Raw genomic sequence first — 27,446 nt, forward strand, 5'->3', positions numbered from 1 at the left:
CAAGTTATAGCCTGATGTTCTCGAGCCGCAATAAGTCTCACCTAGGTATCTTCATGGATTCTTGAGGTCACATAGTCCTCAGTCTTTTAGCCTTTTGGTATATTCAGAAACACTCAACTGTTTTCTAAGCATTTTTATTAATAAACAAAAAATGAAAATGTTATGAGTAGGACACCAAAATCACAAAGCAAGTTCAGTAAATTTGTTTTTACTAGTAAAGAACTAAAGTAAAAACATATCAAAAGAAGCAAAGCAATGCCATTAAGTTCCTAATACAGAAAGGGAAACAGTAAACCATATATCCTAAACAAGAGATGAGATGAGATTGCAGCACTTACTTATGTCACTGACATAAACTTAAAAAAAAAAAAAAAACCTCACTCATTTTAAGAAAACAAACAGTGCCATCTATTGCTTCTTTGGAATACTACACAATGCAGATCATGTCACTGAGGTAAACGTCTGAACTACTGAGCTGAGCAGACAGTTTTATCTAAAAACTTTAGATTAAGATTTTTTTTTTATATTTAGTAAACCCCATAGCTTACTACAAGATATGCTCATCTTACCCGTGAAAATCACGTGAAAAGTTCTAGTAGTTTTGGAGATTAGTATTTTCCAACTGGTAGACAAAACAGATTTAGATAAAAATTTAAAGTATAATGTCTTTTTTACTGTTATCCCCCAACTTTGATGAAATAAAGCCTGTTCATACCTCTAAGCTACATTCAAGTTACAACTGAAAACTCCAAGAAAATTCATCTAGTGGTTTTGGAGATTAGTATGTTCAAACAGATAGACATGATGGTTTTACAGTTTTATTATTAGTATAGATAAAGAAGAGAGGTTCATGCAAACAAATGTTCACTCTTTAGAGTGGGCAAACATTAAAAATAGTGTGCCATAGGGTTTGGTGCTTGATCTGCACCTGTTCTTGATATACATAAACAATTTGCCTGGACATTGTAGGATGCTTCAAGAACTGTTGTACTGCATTTACTGATGAGGCAGGTATGCTGATCAGAAACCTAGGAGCATCCGTACCAAACACAAACAGGAGAACAGTGGCACTGGTGTATAACTAGCTCAAAAGCAAACCCATTACCCCTTGACAACGAGTTGTACAACACAGTTTCAGAGAAATAAAAATCACATACAGATACCAGAAGTCAAGATCAATGGACACACATTGAGTGTGGCACCTGGTGTGAACTTCCAGGGCACCAATGTGCATGCTAAATTATGGTGGCACCAGAATGAGGATGATAATTAACTGAGTCACCAGATTCTTTCTTTGATCTTGGAGGTCTCTCTGGTGTTCACCTGCAGATGGGATTGCTAGCATACTTTCACAAAACTGGTCACAGCATAATCTTTTGAGGCAGTGCAGCTAAGGTCAAAAAAAGTGTTTATTCTATAGAGGTGTGCAGTAGGACTGTTGTGTGAGGTTGATAGCCAGGCATCTTACAAAATTTCCACCCCTGAGTACCAGCTTTGTGATTTCTGGATGAATGGTTTTGTGGGGGAGAAGAGAGGGAGAAGTTGGGGGAAGTTAAAAAAGGAAGGACAGGCCACTCAGGCTACAGGATGAGACACCCACCTGTATGCATACAATGACTGACAAAAAAGAAAAAATGAAACACCCAGAAGGGGAATGGGAAAAGCGTCATAAAACCAGTGTATTCTCTCTTGAGACAAGCTAACCCACAACTGTTGTAACTGGTCTTACGTGTCCTGGATACTGACACTAGGATAGAGTCAACTTCCGATCTGTCCCACACATGCACTGTCAGGGACAGTTTAGGGATCTTGCTGACAATGGGAGTACTTCAACATCATGCAGAAAGTTCATAGAGGCATGTGCCGTGTGTGGATGAGCATTATCCTGTTGAAAAATAGAACCAGTGCACTGTCGAGTTAGAGATGATACAGCGAGATGCAGGATACTGGTGTGTCTGAATGGAACCTCTCCCCTTGGCACCATCTTAGTCACTGACAACGATCACCTGGGTAGTCCAGAACCACTATTTATCACTGAACACTATGTGGTGACATTCATCAACAACTATTTATCATTGAACACAATGTGTTAACATTCATCAACAGTCCATGCTTTCCTGTCACACCACCACTTCAAACACAGCCGTTTGTGTCGTGGTAACTGCAGTCTACTATATGCATGTGATGGAAATACACTAGCTCAGCTGCTATTAGGCTCTGACCAATGGTACGAGGTAACACAGAATGTTGCAGTGAGTCCATTGCTTAATCTTGAATGATAGGCACATCTGTGAAGGGGTTATGATGTGCTTGGTGCACAATTCTGCAATCCTCACTTGTGATGGTCAACCAGAACTTTGATAAAGAGTGTGCCTGCATTCATGTTCCCGTGCAATCCAACAACCGGCTGCTGTAAATCTGGATAAAAATATACAATAGAGCCAGCTGGCCAAATGGAGGCCCACAATGGGGTTCCCTTTCAATCTCTCTCAGGCACTTACAATGCTGTCTCACACAAGTATGTGGGGTATTTACATGTTATTCACATCGATCACACATCATCTGACACTGTTCGTGCCCCCAAATAGGCCTGGTAACAACAGTATACTTGAACAACACTAATGTACTGTGTGTGTGTGTGTGTGTGTGTGTGTGTGTGTGTGTGTGTACACACATACAACCATGTCTTTTGGGTGCTTCTTCATTATTTCATTTTTTAGGCAGTTTGTATATGACTCCAGAAAATAACTGCACTGACGAAGAAAAAAAATCACAACACCAAAAAGGAGTTGTACAACATAAATAAAAGTTGTTAGGTATGCTATGTCTGAGAGATGACGTCAATTCAAATTTCGCATCAGTCAAATTAGAGTCGGTGTTAGTTACCTTTGAGATTGGACGTGGTGAGTTAATATTAGTCAAGAATGTCTTTAAGGCGATGATGGTGCCATTATCAGAACCTCACTGAGTTTGAATGAGGTCGTGTAATAGGGCTACGAGAAGCTGAATGTTCCTTCTGTGATATTGCAGAAAGACATGGCAGGATTGTAGCCACAGTACATGATTGCAGGCAGTAGTGGTTACGAGAATGTATGATTGCAAGAAGACTGGCCTCCAGACAGCCACATGGTGCTATTGAGAGGGAAGACTGTTGTGTTCAGTGTGTGGCTCCAGAATGACATACTGCGTCTGTAGCGGTAATTTGAGCAGCAGTTGACACCACACTGACAACGAACTGTTACAAATTGATCATTTCTAGGGCAACTCTGAGCCAGATACCCTGTAGTGTGTATTCCACTGACTCCAAACCATCACCATTTGTGACATCAGTGGTGTCAAGCACGAGCTGAAAGCTGGTTCTGCCTACGTGCCAGTGATGGTCATGTGTTGGTTAGGTGGAGGCTAGTTGGGGACCTGCAATCAACCTGCCTGCGTGCTACACACACTGGAGTTATGGTTTGATGTGTTCATATGATGGCAGGAGAATTCTTGTTATCGCATGCACCTGACCGCAAATTTGTACGTCGTTTTGGTGATTCTACCTCTTGTGCTGCTCTTCATGGACAGCATTCCACAGAGCATTTTCCAACAGAATAACACTTGCCCGCATACCGCTGTTGTAACCCAACAGGCTCTGTAACCCAACATGCTCTAGAGAGTGTCCACATTTGCCTTGGCCTGCTCGATCACCAGAACTGTCTCCAATCAAGCACATCTGGGAGATCATTGGATAACGACTCCAGCGTCATCCACAAACAGCATTAACTGTCTCTGTATTGACGGACCAAGTGCAACAGGCATGGATCTCTATCCTACAAAATGACATGCAGCACCTGGACAACATGAAATATGCATGTTTGCATGCACGCATTGAACTATCTGGAGGTTTCATGGGTTATTAATGTATCAGCATTCCACATCTGCACTGTCTTATCTCACACTTACATTATCCTGTGATCTTGCAGTGTTAAACACCTAACTATGTTACCTAGGCAACTACCGGTATATTCTCGAAATTTCATTAGCCTCCATTTTTATTTATTTATTTTATTTTTTTCCTGTCAGCATATTTTGGATGGGAGCTAGAAAGATTAACCTTTAGGGTTGTGCATCATGCTGATCATGGTATAGGAACTATCCTAATCTGTAACAATTAGCAGACTTGCTGTAGAGAAAATGTGAATATTCACTTACTTACCCAACATCATACTGACATGAAGAAACCTAAAAGGATAATACCTATTCAGCACTGAGGACTGATAACCAGAATATTGTTCACAGTCTGTACATTGTGTTGACTAGTCCTATCACTAACTCTGTAACTTTAATGTGAGATTCTGTCTAATAGTGCTCTCTTTCTTTGTCGCCGCGTCTGGCCATCCTGATTTAGGTTTTCCATGATTTCCCTAGATCACTCCAGGCAAATGCCGGGATGGTTCCTTTGAAAGGCCACGGCCGCCTTCCTTCCCCATCCTTCCCTAATCCGAGCTTGAGCTCCGTCTCTAATGACCTCGTGTTCGACGGGACGTTAAACACCAATATCCTCCTCCTCCTCCTTTCTTTGTCGACATGTGTGTATGTATCGAAACACTGGTTTTTCTTCGTAGAGAGTTGCATTTCAGCTTGTATAATCAACAAAACTGTAAGAGCTATTGCTGTGCTCCCTGTTTCAGTAAGAATAAAAAAATCAGTTATGTAGTAAGTCATGAACTTCACACTTACAGCTAGTCATACTCTAATAGTGTGTTTGTTAATTTTTCAGGTGTAACACTGCCAACAGATTCTTGAAAATATATATGATTTGTAAACAGCTAGAAAGAAAGATTAGTTTTTAACATCTTACCATGAAAACTTCAAAGTACATCTTAAATAAGTTCTCTGTTCCCTTTACAGCTCTGCAGTACATATATTTTTCCATTAAATTTGTCTATTAGCAACTAGTCCTAGCTTTTAAATAGTTGTGACTTCCATGGATGTGGTTGGAGTAGAAGAGATACTCATGTTCAGAAAAAAAAGAAGAAAATACTGAACACCTTGAATGACTAGACAGAATCCAGAATGTTCATATTCTGAGGTCTTGTGCATTAGTATGTTGCAGTTGAAACATAACATTCCGTAGATTGTAGGTGATCGTCAATATTGTGGTGTACCACCACCTGCCGGTAAAACATGCCTGCATCTCTCGTTGTTGCTCCAAACCACAGGTCATAGATCAGTGTGACTTGAGCAGACCTGCAGGACGCCTCACAGATGTATGCATGAACCGTACCATCAAATCACCGAAAGAGGGTGCATTATTGGCATTTGAGAGAATGTGATGCATCCATCCGGGAAATTGCTGCTCTTGTGGGAGGAAGTGTTTTGGCAGTGCAAGGGGTGTGTGCCGAATGGTTCGCGGAAGGTCATAGAACATGATGATACGGGTCAGGTCGCACCACCCGGACCCCCCCCCCCCCCCTTTCCCCTCATCCTAATGGCATTGCAGGACAGATCTGCTTTCTCCGTAACTCTGGTGCAACAGTGGAACACAGGGGTGACATGTGGGTTAATGTGCATCGTCCACTTCTTCGCCTACCTTTGATGAATATGTGTGTGGACCAATGTCATTGGGGACAGGAATGACATCAGATAGTGTTTTCGAATGAATCCAGGTTCTCATTGTTGGAAACTTATGGCTGTATTTTGGTTTGCCACTGATGGAGGGAGCGGCATCACAGTGACTGCGTTCTCACAAGATGTACAGCACCAACTCTAGGCCATATGGTGTGGGGTGCTGTTGAGTGCAACCACAAATCACAGTTGGTGTGTGTCCAGGGCACTGTGACCAGTGTGATCTGAGTGAATGACATCCTGTGACCTGTAGCCATACCCTCTGTGTCCCCAGATGCCATTTTTCAGCAAGACAATGCACAACCACATGTTGCTGCGTCAAGGGATGTCAGCCCTTTGCCGTGGCCCATGAGATCACCAGACCTGTTGCTAATCGAAAATGTGTGGGATGTGGTGAAATGATGGGTGTAGTGCTGTCACCCAATTCCAACCATTACAGATGAACTTTGGAACCAGGTGAATGCAGCATTGATTGCTGTACCATAGGATGCCATACATGCCTTGTACACATTGATGCCATCATACATGGAACAAGTTGTCAGGGTCCATGGCAGTTCCTGTGCCTAAGAGGCAACAGGACACATGCTGAACTGTGGTGACTGAAATGCTAATCACTTCTGCAGAACATACTAATGTACATGTCCTATGAAAATGAATGTCCTATTTCTTGTCATTCAGGATGTTCTGTTTATTCTGAACGTGAGTGTAATGTCTTCAAAGTAATCACCTTTCACTATAGTCAATCTGTTCAAAGCAGCTCCAAGGCTGATGATGATTATTTCTTAAATAGTAGTCAGTATACACATATCAAACACAGTATGATGAGAGTAACCTTGAGTGTGCTGAGAGGGTTGTGTTTGTATGTTTTGCAGGTAATGCTGGAGTATATGGCGATGAAAGCTCAGATCCAGTGTCATTGCAGCCTAAAAAAGGTGGTCTCATTCGCACAAGTTCTCTCAAGCATGATTCCAGGAACAAAGATGCAAGCATAGCTGCAAAGAAGAGAAAGAAGAGCTGGGATGAAGGGGGAGTTCTCAGTTACATGGATAGTGATGAGACATCAGCACTTTGTGACGATCCAAGTGAACTTCGCTCAAATGAAGGATTTAGCCGGAGTAAACTAGTTGTAGAGAGTGAAGATACAGATGCAGATGCTGAGTGTTGTGCAGTGGACCATAAAGTTGTGACTGTGGGGCAAAGTACTGATGATGGAGATGAGAATGCTGTGGTTGTTACTCATAGACGTGAACTTCCATCGACAGGTAGCTTTAAACATAATAGACTATCTGTCATTTCTTCTGAAAGTGACAAAAAGTCATCGGAGAGTGTTGAAGTGATTGGTTCGGAATGTGGCAGCAGTTTCACAACATCTCCAGAGTCAGAATTGGGTCTTATGAGCCCAGATATGTCTGTGTCGTCTTCAGTGACAGGTGTTAGGTCATGTGCTGCTACTAGTTCTCCAGAGTCTGTAGAGGTTATTCCAGATACGACAAGCTCTGTAGAGGTTCTGGGGGACCCATGTAGTGGACGAACGTCACGGACTACTTCATCACCGTACATCTCTCCTGAAAGTGCAGTTGCGCCTTGCTCATATGAAGAAGCATTTGGAGAGTTGCAGACGCCAGTCGAGATGTAAGTTGTGATTCAGTTTTTAATATTTATTTTGTTGAAACAAACAGTGAAAAAAGTCAAGGATGAAATAACTTCAATGTATTGGAAAGGATACATTGTTACTAACTGTATAAAGGCAATGTTGAGTCATACTAACAAGCACAACTAAAAAACTGCTATTCATTCTGGCTTTGCACAGAAAGGCATTCATCTGAAGTAGAAAACACGTACAGGCTCACATACATGCAATTCACACACATGGCCACTGCCTTTGACCACTTGGCCAGGCTGAGTTTTAAGTGCATCTTATGGGAGGAGCAACCTGTTGCTGGGGTTCGGAGGAGGCAGGGGGTGGGGAGGGGGGCATAGCAGGGTGGGGTGGGGGAAGGTGTAGTGCTGCTTGTGGGAACATGCAGGGACAGGGTAGCGCTAATTGGTGCAGTGTCTGGAGATTTTGGGGGTGGAGGAAGGGAGAGCAAAAAAGCAGAGAAGTAGAAAAGAGTATGTTGGTGGTATAGAAGGCTGTTGAGCTGGAGTGGCAGTAGGGAAGCGGATTGGTAAGTGGAAGACAGGGATTCTGAAAGGTTATGGGAATGTCGGATACACCATATTGTGAGGAGAGTCCCACCTGCCCAATTCAAAAAATCTGGTTTTGGTAGTGAGGATCCGGATGAAGCAGGTTGTGAAGCAGTCGTTGAACTGAGGCATGTTCAGCAATTGGATGGTGTAGCTGTCTCTTGGCCACAGTTTGACAGGGGCTATTCATGCGATCAGGCAACTTGTCAGCTGTCATGCCCTTGTAGTAAACAGCATAGTTTGGTTACATCTTAGTCAATAGATCACATGGCTGCTTTCATAGGTAGCCCTGCAATTGATGGGAGAGGAGATGCCTCTGAGCAGACAGAAGTAGGTGGTAGTAGGAAGATTTATGGGACGGGTCTTGCATCTAGGCCTACTGCAGGGATATGAGCCTTGAGATAGGGTTGGGGACAGAGATGGAGTAGGGATGTAAAAGGATATTATGAAGGTCTGGAGTGCAGTGGAACAGCACTATGAGAGGGGTGTGAATGTTGGTGGGTAGGATATTCCTCATTTCAGGGCATGAGGGGGAGTAATTGAAACCCTGACAGAAAATGTTATTCAGTTGCCCCAGTCATGAGCGGTACTGAGTCGCGAGGGGAGTGTTCCTTTGTGGCTAGACACTGGGTATGTGGGAAGTGGTAGGTGACTGGAGATTAATGCACTGGAGGTCTGTTTCTGTACAAGATTGGGTGGGCAATTTCAGTCCATGAAGGCACCAGTGAGACCCTTGATATATTTGGAGAGAGAGCCCTGTTAATGCAGATGCAGCTGCCACGACTGGCTATGCTGGATGGAAGGACTTCCTGGTACGGAGTGGGTCAAAGTGGAGGTATTACTAGTGGCTGGTATGTTTGATATGGCCGGAGGTCAAGGTGTAGCCAATCTTGAAGTGGAGGTTGACATTGAAGGAAGTGGCTTGTTGGGTTGAGGAGGACCAGGTGAAGCAAATGGGGGAGAAGATGTCCTTATGGAGGAATTTGGATAGGACATCCTCACCCTCATTATAGATCAATAGGTAACATTTTGGCATACTGCATAGTCAGGAAGGATTCCTTGGGATGCCCTAGGCAATCAATACCTCTGTCCATAACCATCTTACCAGCTACCATCGATACCTCTACTTTGACAGCCACCACTCAACCCATATCAGGAATTCCCTTCAATACAGCCTAGCCACCCATGTGTGTGTGTGTCACATCTCCAGCAACAAGCAGGCCCTCTCCAAATATACCAAGGCCCTCACTGTGGCGTTCGCAGACTGAAATTACCCACCCAATCTTGTACAGATACAGATCTCCAATACCTTGTCTCTCCAGTCACCTACCACCTCTCACACATCCACACTCTAACCACAAAGAAGCACTCCCCTCATGACTCTGTACTACCCAGGATTGGAGCAAATGAACGTCATTCTCCCCAGGGTTTCGACTACCTCTTATCATGCCCTGAAATGTGGAGTATCCTACCCACCATCCTTACCACGCCTCTCACAGTAGTATTCCAGCACCCACTGAAACCCTGTAATATCCTTTTCCACCCCTGCTCCATCCATGCAACCTACTCCTTGCCTCTGTCTCATATCTTTGCAATAGATGTAAATGTAAGACCTATCCCGCACATACTCCCACCACCAACTACTCCAGTAAATCACAGATGTCTCCTGTCCCATCAAAGGCAGGGTTACCTGTGAAAGAAACCATGTGATCTACAAACTATGCAGGAACCAACATGCTATTTTCTATGTGGACAAGACAACTATCAGGCTGTCTGTCAGCATAAATGGTCACTGTCAAATTGGGGCAAAGAGTCAGCTGGACCACGCAGTTGCTGTATGTGGTGCTCAGTGCAATGAGCTTCAGCTCAACGACTGCTTCACAGCCTGCTCCATCTGGATCTTTCCTGCCAACACCAGGTTTTCTGAATTGAACAGGTGGGAACTCTCCCCGTGATGTTTTCTACTTTCCCATAAGCCCCCAACTCAATCTTCGCTAGTACCTGCCCTCTACATATGTATCCCCTCCTTTCTCCCAATCAAGCACAGCACAGCTTTCTATTTCAACAACACACCCTTGTAATTCACTATTTTTTCCTCTCCTCTCCCTCATCACTCCTCTCCCCTCATCACTCCTCTCCCCTCATCACTCCTCTCCCCTCATCACTCCTCTCCCCTCATCACTCCTCTCCCCTCATCACTCCTCTCCCCTCATCACTCCTCTCCCCTCCTTCCACCACCACCCCTCCTCCCACTCCTCTCCCCTTCCTCCACCACCACCCCTCCTCCCACTCCTCCACCCTCCTCCCACTCCTCCACCCTCCTCCCACTCCTCCACCCTCCTCCCACTCCTCCACCCTCCTCCCACTCCTCCACCCTCCTCCCACTCCTCCACCCTCCTCCCACTCCTCCACCCTCCTCCCACTCCTCCACCCTCCTCCCACTCCTCCACCCTCCTCCCACACTTCCTCACTCCTCCCCCCTCCTCCCACTCCTCCCCACTCCTTTCCCCTCCTCCCCACTCCTTTCCCCTCCTCCCCACTCCTTTCCCCTCCTCCCCACTCCTTTCCCCTCCTCCCCACTCCTTTCCCCTCCTCCCCACTCCTTTCCCCTCCTCCCCACTCCTTTCCCCTCCTCCCCACTCCTTTCCCCTCCTCCCCACTCCTTTCCCCTCCTCTTCACTCCTTTCCCCTCCTCTTCACTCCTTTCCCCTCCTCTTCACTCCTTTCCCCTCCTCTTCACTCCTTTCCCCTCCTCCCCACTCCTTTCCCCTCCTCCCCACTCCTTTCCCCTCCTCCCCACTCCTTTCCCCTCCTCCCCACTCCTTTCCCCTCCTCCCCACTCCTTTCCCCTCCTCCCCACTCCTTTCCCCTCCTCCCCACTCCTTTCCCCTCCTCCCCACTCCTTTCCCCTCCTCCCCACTCCTTCCCCCTCCTCCCCACTCCTTCCCCCTCCTCCCCACTCTTTTCCCCTCCTCCCCACTCTTTTCCCCTCCTCCCCACTCTTTTCCCCTCCTCCCCACTCTTTTCCCCTCCTCCCCACTCCTTTCCCCTCCTCCCCACTCCTTTCCCCTCCTCCCCACTCCTTTCCCCTCCTCCCCACTCCTTTCCCCTCCTCCCACTCCTTTCCCCTCCTCCCACTCCTTTCCCCTCCTCCCACTCCTTTCCCCTCCTCCCACTCCTTTCCCCTCCTCCCACTCGTCCCCCCTCCTCCCACTCGTCCCCCCCTCCTCCCACTCGTCCCCCCCTCCTCCCACTCGTCCCCCCCTCCTCCCACTCGTCCCCCCCTCCTCCCACTCCCCACCGCTCGCCCTTCCCAAACCACCTAGCAGCGAAACCTTTCCCCAGCACATTCCTGCATGTTCCCACAATCAGCACTACACCTTCCCACAGTCCACTTTGCTTTGCTGCCCTACTTGCCCCATGCCTCCTACAAATTGGCTAACACCCAATCTCAAACAACTGCTAACATCACCACTTACTGCAAGAACTGCCAAACAGCAAGTACCTGTTGGGCAGAATTACTATAGAAATGAAAATTCAGTAATAGATATGCAGCAGTACTTACCAATAGCAGATGATTATCCCCGATTGATTGATGTCCAAGAAATCAATGCTATCTGTGAAACCATTAATAAAAAAATATTCACCCCTAAGAATTCAATACCAAACATGAAACAAAAAAATGTAAAAATTAAAATAAATAACAAAAAATCCACAACCATTTCAAAATAAAAAACCTTTCTTTCCTTGCCACAAACATTCTCTCCTTCCAAAAAATTCCTCAAGCAAACAGCTATTTTGTGGAACATTCTTCCTGCAGACATACTTATGTAAATGACTGTGTAGCACTGAAATTCTCCTTTTCTCTCACACAGTATTAATCTTTATTGTCCCCCAATAACTTTCAATTATGTTTGTAAATACTCCTGTTTTTTATCCCTAAATTCAATGAAATGATTCACAGCCAAATGCATGTACCGAGCTTCATGTAACCCCTTTAACTGTCCCACCACATGTGATAATGGACCAATCTGCTGTGTAACTTTTTACTAACTGAAACACAATACAAGCTATCCTCCCTTCAAATACCTTACAAATCATGTCTGGAGAAGAGTGATCTCTTGACACAACTGTCCCTGACACCAGTGGTTCAGTAACATCTCCCATTTATTTGTTTACATTTATTTATTTATTTTTTGTTCTATTTTGCAAATTGTGACTTTCTATATCCTCCAGCCTACCGATTTTTATCTCTTTTTCATAACAAAATCCGAACAAACTTCCTGGCAAAACAAATACCAGTCTGTGACATTTTTACAGTCTGTCTATATCTCATGAGCCTCAAGCCAAACAGGAGATCTTAAGCAAAAGTAGTAAGAAAGTAGTAAAATTGTTTTCATAGGAAGCCATGATTTATCAAACCACATCTCGCTATGAATAGACTGCCACATAAGATCTTTTGAGCAGCACCACATATAAAAGTCATTCACGCATTTCTTGGAAACACTGCCACAAACACTAAAGATACAATAACTAGCAATTAGGCTGTATTGTCTGGCAAAACTGATTACATTCATCAGTTCTCTCAGTTCATCATCCAATATCAAAATAGTGAAATGAACAGGAGGAATTTGGGATTATTTTCCGTACCTTCAAAATCAGCAACAGAATTGAGCTCCGCAACTGCCTCAATATTTTGCATTACTACTAATACTTAAAAAACAATTTCAAATCCTGTGCAAAGACAGATTTCCATTTCTGATGAACATAAAAGAATAACACCTTACTTTCTCTATAAAACAACTAGATTACATTTGATAGAATGTAAGGCTACATGGAAGATCAGTTCAAAATACACACATAAATATGACACTGCAGCAGCCCATCAGATCAAAGGTCAAAGCCAATAGCTAGTATTGAACATTCCCCTAGACCTGACTGAGTCTGTGAGAGTTGTTATCTGTAGTGATTCATGAGCATAAACGTTTCGCTTCATACCTTTCATCATCAGTTGGAGTCTAGTCTGGTCGTTCTGTAATGCTCCTAGAAACTCTCACTTTATGCCATTTTGCTGGACATCTTATAGCATTGCTTTCATGTCTAGTAGTGATTTACAGAGTTCATCCAAAACATGTGGTGTGTAATGAAGAGAAAAATTCCCATTTTGCATCATCTCAAAATCAGTGTGGATGTCTGTATCTTCTCACCATCAAGGGATATGCATTATCCTTAATCTTTTTACTGACTTGTTGTGGCCTGCCACGAACTCCTCTCTTTTGGCAGCCTCTTCACCTCACACTCAGAGTAGAACTTTCACCCTCCACTCTCAGCTGGATACATTCCAGCCTCTGTCTTTCATTACAGGTTTTAGCCTCAACAGCTCCCACCAGCATGCACAGTCTGTCATTGTCTCCCTTCTTTTGCTCCCATTTTCTGCACATTCCTTTCCTCTTTGGTTTATTGAAGAATCTCTTCATACCATATCTTATCTGCCCAACTAATTTTAAACATCCTTCTATAGCACTACATCTCAAATTCTTAGATTCTCTTCTTTTCCAGTTGAAATTGAGTTGTGTACTGTGGGACTGTGGACTAGCTCTATGACTCTTTTAATAATAATGACATATTTACTAATATAACACACATAGAAGATTCTAACAACAAGTTTTTTATTAATTTCATCAGTAAAATGCTAGATCAGAGCTAGTAGCGTACTTCTGTGTTCCGTGCAGCAATGTCGTTGGTGTTCACCCTGAGGTATTACGGAATGGAAAGAGGTTGTGTCAGCTGCTGGTTCTAAGCAATGGACAGGCAATGTGTTTCAGAGGAATATCATCACATTATTATGTCAACATATCACAACCTATGAAATCATAACACATTTGGAAGAAACAGGCAAATATTTTGGCAACCAAAATTGTTAATTTAATGTAAGCTGTGCTGTTAGGTCCAAACATAACCACAACCTCTAACTCATGACATATGCAGGAGAAAGATATGTATGTAATAACAATGATTATTAAGTACATTTTTGTGAGTAAAACTGTTATTCTGTTGTAACCTGGGCCTCGGTTAAGCTACAAGTGGATCTGTCAATACGACTGTGTATTTTATCTTCCACATTTGTTGAATTTACCAACTCACAACCAAACTGTCACATTCTACACTAACCTGAACCTTAGCTAAACTACAGATCAATTTGTGACCACAATCAGGTTTTTTAACTTTCACATTTGCCGAAAACCAAACTGTCACATTCCAACCCAACCATAACCTCATAATTCGTGTCATATTCAGAAAAAAAAAACAGCATGATATATGTGACAGCAGCGAAGAAGAGACAATGCTAGAAATTCATTGCTTCTTTTCTCACCTCTCGTTGATTACATGAAAGTATCATCCTATTGACTACACAAAACTTACACGTTGCCAACCTAAAAGCAGTAGAGAAATCAGCTGTGACTGCCACTATCCCTGATTGAGACTTTGCTGATTTCTTCTTTTGTTGGAACTTCTGGAATGGAAGGATTTGCCAGTGATCACCGGTTTTGGAGAACACCCAAGTGTTGTAATTCTTTCACTCTTTCAGGACACCCCCTTCCCTGCCTGCAAATTGTAATAGAAACATTTATTGTGATAGGTGATTTCAACTACCTAAATACAGAAAATGGCTGTACTTAAAAGGAAAACCCAGCATAGGCTCAATCTCGCATCCTCACTGCCTGCCTACAGTGACATAATGCACCTTCATAGAATGCGCAGTCCCACAATGACTGGTTTGTGATACCCACACTGCCAAAAGCACTGATTATTTGTTCTTGATTTTATGCAGGGAGCCTTTGTTGCATAATGACCGTGACCAGTCAAGTAGTGATTTGAGGCACCTGACATGTTGTGAAACTCTGTCTTTATCTCTGTATGACCTTAGAGAGAAATTTGTGAATTGTTCTTCGCTTCGTCTTTCTGGGTACATCGTCAGTTGCAAGTATCCTATGTACTCATGTTTACAGAGTGCCTATTTTCCTAATTTCCAGTTGAGTTGGGATGTTCTCAGCATGTGAATTCAACAAGATTGTTCTAGTTGTAAAACACACACACACACACACACACACACACACACACACACACAGAGAGAGAGAGAGAGAGAGAGAGAGAGAGAGAGTGAGTTAGAGTTACAAACATCAGTGTCATTAAGCAACTTTGTATTATCATTGTCATAGACATGTGGTCTGCTAGAAGATTGTTACCTTTAACAACTATGTGCAAATAAATTGTTACCTTTAACAACTATGTGCAAATAATAAAGGTATTTCAACATCAAGGTAAAGATGTCTAAAACATAAGAAAACTAAACTTTAAGTAAACTAACTTGGGAATAAAAACAGTGTTATACTTTGATAATTGAATGATTCATATAATTTGTTAAGCATGGGAGTTAAATATTATCCAGTTGTTTAATTATTAGTCACAAACTAAGAAGTCAATTAGTAGAAACTTTTGCTGTAGACAGTTGTCAGAAAAATCATTTTAAAATTGTGAAAACCTGTAAGAAATGATATCCTTATTTTGTATACAAGCTAGACTACACTTTAAACCTTCAGATGATATTGAATGTATAGTAGAATCAAAGAAACAAAATAATGCAGTTGATAGTTGATGTGTCTCCATTACTTTAGTAGAACAGTTTGGAGAGAAAGTGAAAACTAGAAGACTAATTTTATTTTTCAGCTTTAGATTGTCATTCATGAATGGTGAATTTGTTTCTCAAATTGTAGAGAAGCACACAGAAACAAACAACTTTTTTACTTTTTACTAACTGTTTAAGTTACTGAGAGGACATACAGAAAACCAAAATCACATATTTCATTGCAATCACCGACCATGATCAAAACTGTTATTTGAAAAGGATAGTGCTTCTAATGTAAGAAGTTTCCTCACAACTTACTATGTCAGTAGAGTACTTTAAGTCTGTCAGGATTTAGATTTAAGAGTTAGGAAGTCTTTTCTGAAGGAATTTGTCTGGAGTGTAGCCATGTATGGGAGTGGAACATAGATGGTAAACAGTTGGGACGAAAAGAGAATAGAAGCTTTCGAAATGTTGTGCTACAGAAGAATGTTGAAAATTAGATGGGTCAGTCATGTAACTAATGGAGAGGTGCTGAATAGAATCGGGGAGACAAGAAATTTGTGACACAACTTGAGCAGAAGAAGTGATCGGTTGATGGGACACATTCTGAGACATCAAGGGATCACCAGTTTAGTTTTAGATAGACGTGTGGGGATTAAAAATCATAGAGGGAGACCAAGAGATGAATATAGTAAGCAGATTCAGAAGGATGTAGGTTGCAGTTGTTAAAGAAAATACTGTACTAACGCAAGCATGATTAGTGTTTTTCTTTGCCACACAACGCTTGAAACCACAAGTACAAACTGATTTTCATGTGTGCTACTAGCTAATATCTCTTGGGCTAGTGCGCATGCTCTCCGCATTGATATGGACACTCTACATGGCATGGCAAGTGGCCTTTGTACTGTCATTTGCACTGTTTGGGTTGTCAGCTGTGACGGCAGTGTCGATGACCTCCCGGCTGCCTAGAATAACATGGAAAGTGAAACAAGATGACTGCACAGCCCACCAATCTCCTACCAGGCGGGCGCAGCACTGTGTAGTTTCGGTATCACTGTCTCAGCTGTTTGCAGCAGTTGGAACGAGAACTGCATCATGCTATTGTCCCCTCTTTCTGCTGCCGGAGTAACTTAGGGAATATGTAAACCAGACACCAGCTTAGGATCAATATGCACAACAAAAATCAAAATAAGTAGAGTGTGGTAATATCCCCACATTCTCTATAACTAACCTTGTACATGTTACAATGCTAAATACCAGAAGTAGGGGGAAAAGGAAGCTTTCACTTTTTGCAAAACTAACCCTCTACTTTTGTGTTAGCACTGCACCTACAGTACACTAACCCAAACAGTAAAAACACTATGTAAACCACTGTTCATAAAATTCACAGGCCTTTTCCTTTGTGGGTGGCACTCTTGTCTTCTTGCTGGCCTACATAATGCTCAGCCTCATCATTGTTGACATCTTTGTCATCTTTTTCCACCTCTTCTTCCATCATATAATACTTCTGTCTTTATAAACTTCTGGATGGAGGGGGTGGCTGCTCCTTTGGCTCTGCCCTTGTGCTTTTTGCCTACAAGCTTATTGTTGACTCTGATATGATCTCCCCTGTTATTCCACATATTTTTGTCACGTTATCTGTTGTACAGACAGTTGAAAATCAAATTTAAATTCTCACCTGTTTGCTTTTAGATCAGTATACCGCCAGAAACTTTGTCTCAGACTCGATGTACAATGTGCTTTCTTTTTCTTCCGTTAGAGCTAAAGTGTCTTTAAGTTTTTTCTGGTCTAAAAACCTCTGTCTCATTTCTTCTAAATCTTTTTTCTTTCTTTACTGGAATTTTCCACTTCAAAGTACATTCTTTACTCACTGATAATGCAGCTGAAACAGCACTGAGATTGTTATCATCTAATTTAGTGCCATCACCATTTGTGCAGATGCTGCTCATCTTGTCATCTGAGATCTCATTAGCAGATGTTCTGCACAAGATGCCGAGATTGGAACTAGGTATCCTGATTAACAAGCCTGAGTCTGATGTTGGTTGGACTGTGGCTTCATTAGTATCAAATATGGGGGGGAGGACAATATGTGTGTTTTGCATTTTATTACATGTGGCCACACATTTCTCTTTCTAACCCACCTTTAATTCCATCGTGTAATTCTTTTACCCCCTCCCCTTTAAATGTAGATTTTAGTTATTTCACGAACCTCTCTTGACGTTCCCAAACTTCTTACATTAATTCCTTCATTAGTTTTCTCTTGACTTTCCTTTAATTCTTTTAATCCCTTCGTGCATTTCTCTTGACTTTCCTTAAATTTCTTTCATTCCTTACTGTTTTCTGTTGACTGTCCTTTGTGATTTTGTCTTATCACATTGAATAGCACCATCATATCCAACTGACATATCCGGAGGGGACTGATGCTTGGTTTTACTAACAAGTAAGGTCCCCTCTAACCCTTCCTGTTTTTTGCATCTGTGGCTTTGGGAGTTTAATTTGATCATAAGTTGCTTGTCTAAGAAATCTTCGTTAGTCACATCCTCACCTTTGAGTCCTGCATTATGATATTCTCCCTCTCTACTGAGCCAAGCTCCCACAGCATTATCTAGTGATATGTTTCTTTCTGTGACTGATGTTTGCTGTTCAGTGATGCAGTGCTGAAACTGTGCTACCCAGTGTGTGTTGCTATGTTGGACATGTAATCCAGGTTGCTGTCAGTTGCCATCTCTCACACAATCTTTTTGATGGTGACACACATTTTTACTGTATCTCTCTACGTGGATGCTTTACTGTTTTGTTTGTTTCTCATTATTGCATCCCAGAGTTCTCTGTGTTGACTGTTCTTCACGGAAAAGCTAGTTCTTTCACAATAATCCACCTCTAACCTCCTCCATGCCTTCTTTTATATTAATTTCTGGTGATCAGGCATGGATGGGGATGGTTGTCAGAGAGAACATGCTTTCTTCGCAAAATAAATGTAATTGTGTTACCTAATATGAAAAGTGTCTCTCTACTTCATGAATATTAAAGTTCCTAAGAACATTAGGTGAAAAAATGTTTTGGTGAAAGGATAAACCATTTTACTTCATTTATTGATACTTTGCAAGTAACACATAAGCTAACAATGTCTAGACCCAATCATGTTCATATTAACAGCTAAATGTATTCCATTTTCATACTGAAGTTCGCTGTTGCTGTATTGCTTTTCCAAATTATTCTGCCACATAATAACTGTCCACAGTAGCCCTTTCATAATTGTTCAAAACATAAGTTCTGCTAATGGAAGCTACTGAGTAAGAACAACGATACTGTTTCCTCCACTAATTTCGTAGGTAATTACGTGCACCTTCTGCGAATAAACTGAATTATTACTCCGTATTACCCCACTGACTGACATAATACTTCCAAACTCATAATTCACCACTTCAGCAAACTGTTCAAATAATTTTGATGCAACACAGCCACACGTGTTACACATGGAATGACATCTCCCACCTTGTATTATGGCACATGATGGGTAGTGATAGTGCATTGTTGAAAATAACAGCAAGACAGTCCCCATTCCGAAAAAAAGATGCACTCAGCTCAAAAAGTCCCAGAGAACCACCGATACATAAAGGGTACGATTTACTATGTGATACTAATTTTGATGGTAGTATTCCTTACATGGATGACACACAAAATGAATGTAATAAGTATTGTATCACTTCAGTGTATAATTTAATTGCTCCTGGCTGCTATGTGGCCATCCCAGTGCTTGATTAGGTTTCTCAGGATCACCAAATGTCTTGTGAAAATATTATTTAATTAACACAACATACAGTGATTAACCACATAATGTAATTGTAAACTGCAAAACGTCTGTGTGTAAATTATTTGATTGAAGCCTAAGGACATAATCATTATTCAAAGAATCCACAGTGCACATAATATCATTACAGGCTCTTTACTGCCAACAAGGTGTGGCCTTCACAGGGGCACCACTTTATCATAAGAACCTGTATGCCTCTGTGATGCGGAGGGCTATGCTGGTGGTTGCATAGCTACTAGCATGGCCACCCAAGCTTGACAGGCCTCAGCAGAGGGGCCTGATGAAGATGTCTGGCAGTGTAGGGGAGGGAGGGCTGTGTGTTTCTCCAGGAAGCTCTGCCAGCAGTAGTTGGGCACAGGAATGGTGATGTCAGGTTTCCCAAGCTGGGAACTGGCCAGCATCACCAGATATCTTTTCCCGTAAACTCTGGGCATAAATCAAGAACTACTGTTAGTCACAGCAGGTGGAACATTGTGTGTCTCGGGAAAAGGAGCTTTGGCCTCACCTCTTGGACAGAGAGGAAGGTACACACCTCTATAAGAATAACCCTCAACCATTGGCAACAAATGCTCCTGCTCTCCTGCCCCTCTTAGAACAGGCACACTAGCATTTTCAGTGGATCTTGTCACATCAGTTAAGATCACAGTGTGTTCTTGATCTCTTCCACATCATGATCCATTGGATGGAGATGCACTGACAGAGCTCTTCTTAGCACTCCCCCGTCCATTCCTTCTCAAGGATGGCTTCAGTGCACACAATGTGCTGTGGGGCTTGGCTGTCACTGGCTCACGTGGTTGAATTATCAAACACCTACTCCATTTAGAGAGCATTTGCCTTTTGAACTGTGGTCAGATGACAAACTTTCCTATAGCTATAGGGTCATGTTCAGCCATTGTCCTTTTTATTGGTTCCCCATCTCTTGCAGACTCAGTTCAGTGGGATGTGGCCACAGATTTGCTTTCTGTGACCACTTTCTGATGTGGATTACTTGCTGACTCGAACTGTGGTCAACAGGAGAAAGATGAATGCTTTGGAGGTCAAATTGGTTGTGATACAGTCGCCAGACCATTTTTGAACAATAGGAATGTGCTCAGGAGATGATGGACCGTGTCACTTGTGCGATCCGAGCTGCTGCAGATTTTGTCCTCAGTTTACCAATCACCTTACATTACAGTCTCACAGATCAGGATATATCAGATCTGCAGATTATGTGACTGAAATATATGACATTATGATGGCACTGGAGTGAATTTGGAGGCATCAGAGTACGAGGTTCCTTGTCCGGTCTGACTCACTCACTGCATTACAAATGGTCTACCTAATGTATACAGTAGACTAGTTAATTCTGCTCATCCATGACACCTTGCAATGGCTCCAACACTGAGGCAAGGAGGTGGTCTTTTTGTGAGTACCTGGACACGTCAGGAGACAGAGAAATAACATAGCTGACAAAGCAGTCAAAGAAACATTTTGGGATGGTGTTGTATGTCAATGTGTCATCCCCTAAAACACTGTCATCTCATTATCAGACAGAAGAATCGTGCATCAATGGGAAACTGGGTGGTTGGAAGTGACAGACAACAAACTGTGGTTGCTCATATTGGCCACACAGGCATGATTGACTTCATGCCAACCACATTGATGGAAGGAAGTACTGCTCACTAGACTGCACATAGGACGTAGTCTATTAACACTCAGTGTCCTCTGGCAGGCAAATCCTTCACTCAGTGCAGTTTGTGGTGTGCCGTTTCTGGCTCAACATGTTTTGGCATTGTGTGTTTTAAAATACTGATATTGAGGCAGCCCTCGGTTTTGCTGGAGATCTGCCCGCCATCCTCACTGATACCGACTTCAGTGTCACGTGGGTTTTGAAATTTTGTAAAGTGTTGGGCCTCATCCCTATAGGGCTGGGGACAGGAGGTGGACTTCAGTGTATTATAAACAACACAGCCTAAACAGATATGCAGACACAGCCTCCATATCTCCCCCCCCCTCCCCTGTATGTATGGCATGCTGATTCTCCACAAAGCACATGATGGGTAGTGCTAGTGCAGTGTTGAAAATAACAGCAAGACAGTCCCCATTCCGAAAAAAAGATGCGCTCAGCTCAAAGTCCCAGAGAACCACCGATACATAAAGGTTACGATTTACTATGTGATAGTACTTTTGATAGTAGTATTCCTTACATGGATGACACACAAAATGAATGTAATAAGTATTGTATCACTTCAGTGTGTAATTTAATTGCTCCTGGCTGTTATGTGGCCATCCCAGTGCTTGATTAGGTTACTCAGGATCACCAAATGTCTTGTGAAAATATTATTTAATTAACACAGCATACAGTGATTAACTATATAATGTAATTGTAAACTGCAAAAAGTCTGTATGTAAATTATTTGATTGAAGCCTAAGGACATATAATCATTATTCAAAGAATCTACAGTGCACATAATATCATTACAGGCTCTTTACTGCCAACAAGGTGTGGCCTTCACAGGAACACCACTTTATCATAAGAGCCTGTATGCCCCTGTGATGCTGAGGGCTGTGTTGGTGGTTGCATAGCTACTAGCATGGCCACCCAAGCTTGACAGGCCTCAGCAGAGGGGCCTGATGAAAATGTCTGGCAATGTAGGGGAGGGAGGGCTGTGTGTTTCTCCAGGGAGCTCTGCCAGCAGTAGTTGGGCACAGGAATGGTGATGTCAGGTTTCCCAAGCTGGGAACTGGCCAGCATCAGCAGACATCTTTTCCCGTAAACTCTGGGCATAAATCTTCCATTCTCCATGTGGAAATAGGAGTCAGCTTTGTCAGCAGCCAGGGACACTGCTCCAGGACCACATCAGACTCATTATTGCCATAGTCTGTCGTCTGTGCCCTAAAGGCAAGCTCCTGTCTTGTTTCAATCAGATCAGATCTTGGAAGGAAGCAATATTAATCCCCCTATGAAAACCAGGCAAGGAACACGCCAGCCCTAATAATTACACGATGTAGCCCTTACCAGCTTAGCTACTTTTGAGCACATGGTCAAACACCAACTCATTTGGCTCCTCAAATCCTGGGACCATGTGGCTGCCCCCAGTGCGGTTTCAGGCACTACCATTCTGACCATGATAAGTTAATTCTACTGGAGATGGTGATACTGGAGTCATTCTTATGTTGCAACCATTTATCTGGTGTGATTTTTGAAAAAGCATATGATACCACTTGTAGATATAACATCCCTCAGTAATTTCATGAATGGAAGCTATGTGAATGTCTGCCATTTCTTATTCATTTCTTTCATGAGGATGCAGTTACACTAACGTGTTGACCATTCCTTGTTGACTGCTTGTGCTGGGCCTCATCCCTATAGGGCTGGGGAGAGGAGGTGGACTTCAGTGCATTATAAACAACACAGCCTAAACAGATATGCAGACAGCCTCCATCATCACCCCCCCCCCCCCCCCACCCTGTATGTATGGCATGCTGATTCTCCACAAGGGCATTGATGACCATGCTGTTGGATACCCCACATACAAAATCTTCATCATCATCATACAAAGTGTGGTCACGCAAGGTTACAAAATTGTTAAGGCTAGTGTTACCACCACCACCACCACCACCATCATCATCATCATTTAAGACTGATTATGCCTTTCAGCATTCAGTCTGGAGCATAGCCCCCTTATAAAATTCTCCCACGATCCCCTATTCAGTGCTAACATTGGTGCCTCTTCTGATGTTAAACCTATTACTTCAAAATCATTATTAACCGAATCCAGGTACCTTCTCCTTAGTCTGCCCCGACTCCTCCTACCCTCTACTGCTGAACCCATGAGTCTCTTGGGTAACCTTGCTTCTCCCATGCGTGTAACATGACCCCACCATCTAAGCCTGTTCACCCTGACTGCTACATCTATAGAGTTCATTCCCAGTTTTTCTTTGATTTCCTCATTGTGGACACCCTCCTGCCATTGTTCCCATCTACTAGTACCTGCAATCATCCTAGCTACTTTCATATCCGTAACCTCAACCTTGTTGATAAGGTAACCTGAATCCACCCAGCTTTCGCTCCCATACAACAAAGTTAGTCAAAAGATTGAACAGTGCACAGATAACTTAGTCTTGGTACTGACTTCCTTCTTGCAGAACAGAGTAGATCGAAGCTGAGCACTCACTGCATTAGCTTTGCTACACCTCGCTTCCAGTTCTTTCACTATGTTGCCATCCTGTGAGAATATGCATCCTAAGTACTTGAAACCGTCCACCTGTTCTAACTTTGTTCCTCCTATTTGGCACTCAATCCGTTTATATTTCTTTCCCACTGGCATTACTTTCGTTTTGGAGATGCTAATCTTCATACCATAGTCCTTACATTTCTGATCTAGCTCTGAAATATTACTTTGCACACTTTCAATCGAATCTGCCATCACAACTAAGTCATCCGCATATGCAAGACTGCTTATTTTGTGTTCACATATCTTAATCTCACCCAGCCAGTCTATTGTTTTCAACATATGATCCATAAATAATATGAACAACAGTGGCGACAGGTTGCAGCCTTGTCTTACCCCTGAAACTACTCTGAACCATGAACTCAATTTACCGTCAACTCTAACTGCTGCCTTACTATCCATGTAAAGACCTTTAATTGCTTGCAAAAGTTTGCCTCCTATTCCATAATCTCATAGAACAGACAATAACCTCCTCCTAGGAACCCGGTCATATGGCTTTTCTAGATCTATAAAGCATAGATACAATTCCCTGTTCCACTCATAACACTTCTCCATTATTTGCCATAAGCTAAAGATCTGGTCCTGACAACCTCTAAGAGGCCTAAACCCACACTGATTTTCATCCAATTGGTCCTCAACTAATACTCGCACTTTCCTTTCAACAATACCTGAGAAGATTTTACCCATAACGCTGATTAAAGAGATACCTCTGTAGTTATTACAATCTTTTCTGTTTCCAAGTTTAAAGATTGGTGTGATTACTGCTTTTGTCCAGTCTGATGGAGACTGCTACGGTCGCAGATTCGAATCCTGCCTCGGGCATGGATGTGTGTGATGTCCTTAGGTTGGTTAGGTTTAAGTAGTTCTAAGTTCTAGGGGACTGATGACCACAGATGTTAAGTCCCATAGTGCTCAGAGCCATTTGAACCAGTCTGATGGAACCTGTCCCGACTCCCAGGCCATTTCAATTATCCTGTGTAAGACCTGACATTCCACTGTATTTGATGAGTTCCGACTTAATTTCATCCACCCCAGCTGCTTTATTGCACTGCAATCTATTGACCATTTTCTCCACTTCCTCAAACGTGATCCTATTTCCATCATCAATCCTATCCCATTCTACCTCGAAATCTGAAACATTACTGATCGTATTTTCACCTACATTGAGCAACTCTTCAAAATATTCCTTCCATCTGCCCAAGGCATCTACAGGATTCACCAGCAGTTTTCCTGACCTGTCCAAAATACTTGTCATTTCCTTCTTACCTCCCTTTCGAAGACTGCTAATTACACTCCAGAATGGTTTTCCAGCAGCTTGGCCCATAGTCTCCAACCTGTTTCCAAAGTCTTCCCAAGATTTCTTCTTGGATGCTGCAATTATCTGTTTGGCTTTGTTTCTTTCTTCCACATAACTTTCTCTGTCTACCTGAGTTCTAGTATGTATCCATTTTTGATAAGCCTTCTTTTTCCTTTTACAGGCTGCCTTGACTGTGTCATTCCACCAAGCTGTTTGCTTCATCCTACTTTTACACACTACTGTTCCAAGACATTCTGTAGCCACTTCTAGTACTGTGTCCCTGTACCTTGTCCATTCCTTTTCCAATGACTGTAATTGACTACATTCAACTAACTGGTACCTTTCTGAGATCGCTGTTATGTACTTGTGCCTGATTTCCTTATCCTGAAGTTTCTCCACTCTTATCCTCCTACATATGGACCTGACCACCTGCACTTTCGGCCTCACAATCCCAATTTCACTGCAGATTAAATAATGATCAGTGTCATCAAAGAATCCCCTGAATACACTTGTTTCCCTCACAGCCTTCCTGAATTCCTGATCTGTTATTATGTAGTCAATGACAGATCTGGTTCCCCTGCCTTCCCAAGTATACCGGTGAATGTTCTTGTGTTTAAAAAAGGAGTTTGTGATTACTAAGCCCATACTGGCACAGAAATCCAAGAGTTGTTTCCCGTTCCTGTTGGCCTCCATATCCTCTCCAAATTTACCCATAACCTTTTCAACCCATCTGTTCAATTTCCAATCCTGGTGTTAAAATCACCCATGATCAGAACACTGTCCTTGTCCTTTACTCTAACAGCTACATCACTGAGTGCCTCATAAAAACTATCCATCTTATCTTGATATGTCCCTTCACAATGCGAATATACTGACACAATCCTAATTTTCTTGCTAGACACTGTCAAATCTGTCCACATCAGTCGTTCGTTTACAACCTTATTGCAACTACGCTGGGTTTATACTGACACAATCCTAATTTTCTTGCTAGACACTGTCAAATCTATCCACATCAGTCGTTCATTTACAACCTTATTGCAACTACGCTGGGTTCCATTTCTTTCCTGATGTAAAGCCCTACACCCCATTGTGCTATTCCTGCTTTGACTCCTGACAGGTAGACCTTGTATTCTCCCACTTCCTCTTCTTTCTCTCCCCTTACCCGAATGTCACTAACAGCTAAAACGTCCAGCCCCATCTTATTTGCAGCCTCTGCCAGCTCTACCTTCTTCCCAGAGTAGTCCCCATTGATATTAATAGCTCCCCATCTCATTACCATTTGTTTGCCAAGTCGTATCTTAGGAGTCCTTGGTTTGTCAGTTAGAGGTGGGACTCCATCACCTCCAAAGGTCCGAGGCATTTTGCTCTGATTGTTGCCAGCATCATATTTAAACTACCAGGGAAGCAGGTTGCTAGCCTTACTTGCCTCGAGTCCCATTGGGTATTACCCCTAACGGTTGAGGGACTAACCGGTGGATTTGGTAGTCTTTGCCGTATGAGCACAAAGGTGACCACGACTCAGAATATGAGATGCCCTGCCTTATTCCAAAGTAACTGGTGTCCCGACTGTCGGGACCACTTACTTGGCCACTCATACGTTGCCCGTGGTTCATGAACTAGGACATGACTACAGGAACCCACACCATGAACCACTTGTTGACAAATTGCCTGTAGGCTTCTGTTTCAGTTTCTTTGGCTGACATTTGTCTGCTGTTTTTTTCTGACATTTCACCAGCACGAGTGGCTGGTAGTATCAAAGCTTCACTCTCAATTGCTGATGTAGTGCAGGGTAAAGCTCAGACAATGCCAGACACTTGTACTGGCGAAACATCAAAAAAATTGGCAGACAGTGTTGGCCAAAGAAACCAAAACAGATGCCATCAGGCAATTTGTCAAAATTCATATTCTTCCTAAAAGCCCAGGGAATAAACTCCAGCATATGAGTCCCAACTTTTTCAATTTTTATGAGGCATTGTGGTGATGTTTCTGCTTGGATTAAAGGAAATGGCCACATTGGTTATGTTCGTATTCCTTGTTCTCTTCACTTTTGTAGGGGAGGAGTTTCAACATGGAAGATCGAGCATATATGTGACTGACACACAATATTTACTTGGTACAGACGACATTCACCACAGCTCGTATATTGAGCATTGTTTGTGAACTGCTGATATTAGAACTCTTAAGCAATTGTTAACATAACACAAAATTCCAAACCTTCTTTTCCTGTCTTTGATGGTGTGGTTTTCACTGACTGCTCATCGTTGGAAATTAAAGACTAATTCAGGATGTTAGAGGTAGCTGTTAGCCCAGTATGAAGTCTAAAGTAAATGTGTTAGGATGTTAGAGGTAGCTCTTAGCCCAGTATGAAGTCTAAAATAAATGTGTTGTGTTGTACAGTGAACATCATCTTCAGTCATTATCTAACATGAAATGTGCTCCCCTCAGTATTTGCTGTTACCAGGCACCTGTGCTACATCTCATCTTCAAAATAATTTATTTCGTGTCTGAATTCATTGAATCAATGAAAGATCATGCCTACTTAGAAAGAAGAATCCCAGATATGATTGCTTGATGCGCAATGGCAAACTCCAACCTATTTCGAAACTGTATGGAATTGCTCTTTGATCGCATAGCAGAAAAAGAAAGGATAGTTTAACACACCATAGGTATTGAAATAACCAAAATCTTGTTGATTGACAC

The 27,446-nt window shown here is 42.6% G+C and overlaps 1 protein-coding gene across 4 annotated transcripts in view; it reads left to right on the forward strand.

Moving 5' to 3' along the window:
* The window catches only part of LOC124789769 (TATA element modulatory factor-like), a 178,229-nt gene that overhangs the window by 7,579 nt on the left and 143,204 nt on the right, over positions 1–27,446 (forward strand). For all 4 annotated transcript variants that reach the window (XM_047257228.1, XM_047257230.1, XM_047257229.1 and 1 more), the window contains one exon: positions 6,483–7,242. In XM_047257228.1, the coding sequence (XP_047113184.1) occupies positions 6,483–7,242 (760 nt within the window). The remainder of the gene's footprint in view (positions 1–6,482; positions 7,243–27,446) is intronic.

This window comes from Schistocerca piceifrons, chromosome 3, assembly GCF_021461385.2.
Source record: "Schistocerca piceifrons isolate TAMUIC-IGC-003096 chromosome 3, iqSchPice1.1, whole genome shotgun sequence".
In the NCBI taxonomy this organism is placed as follows: Eukaryota; Metazoa; Arthropoda; class Insecta; order Orthoptera; family Acrididae; genus Schistocerca; species Schistocerca piceifrons.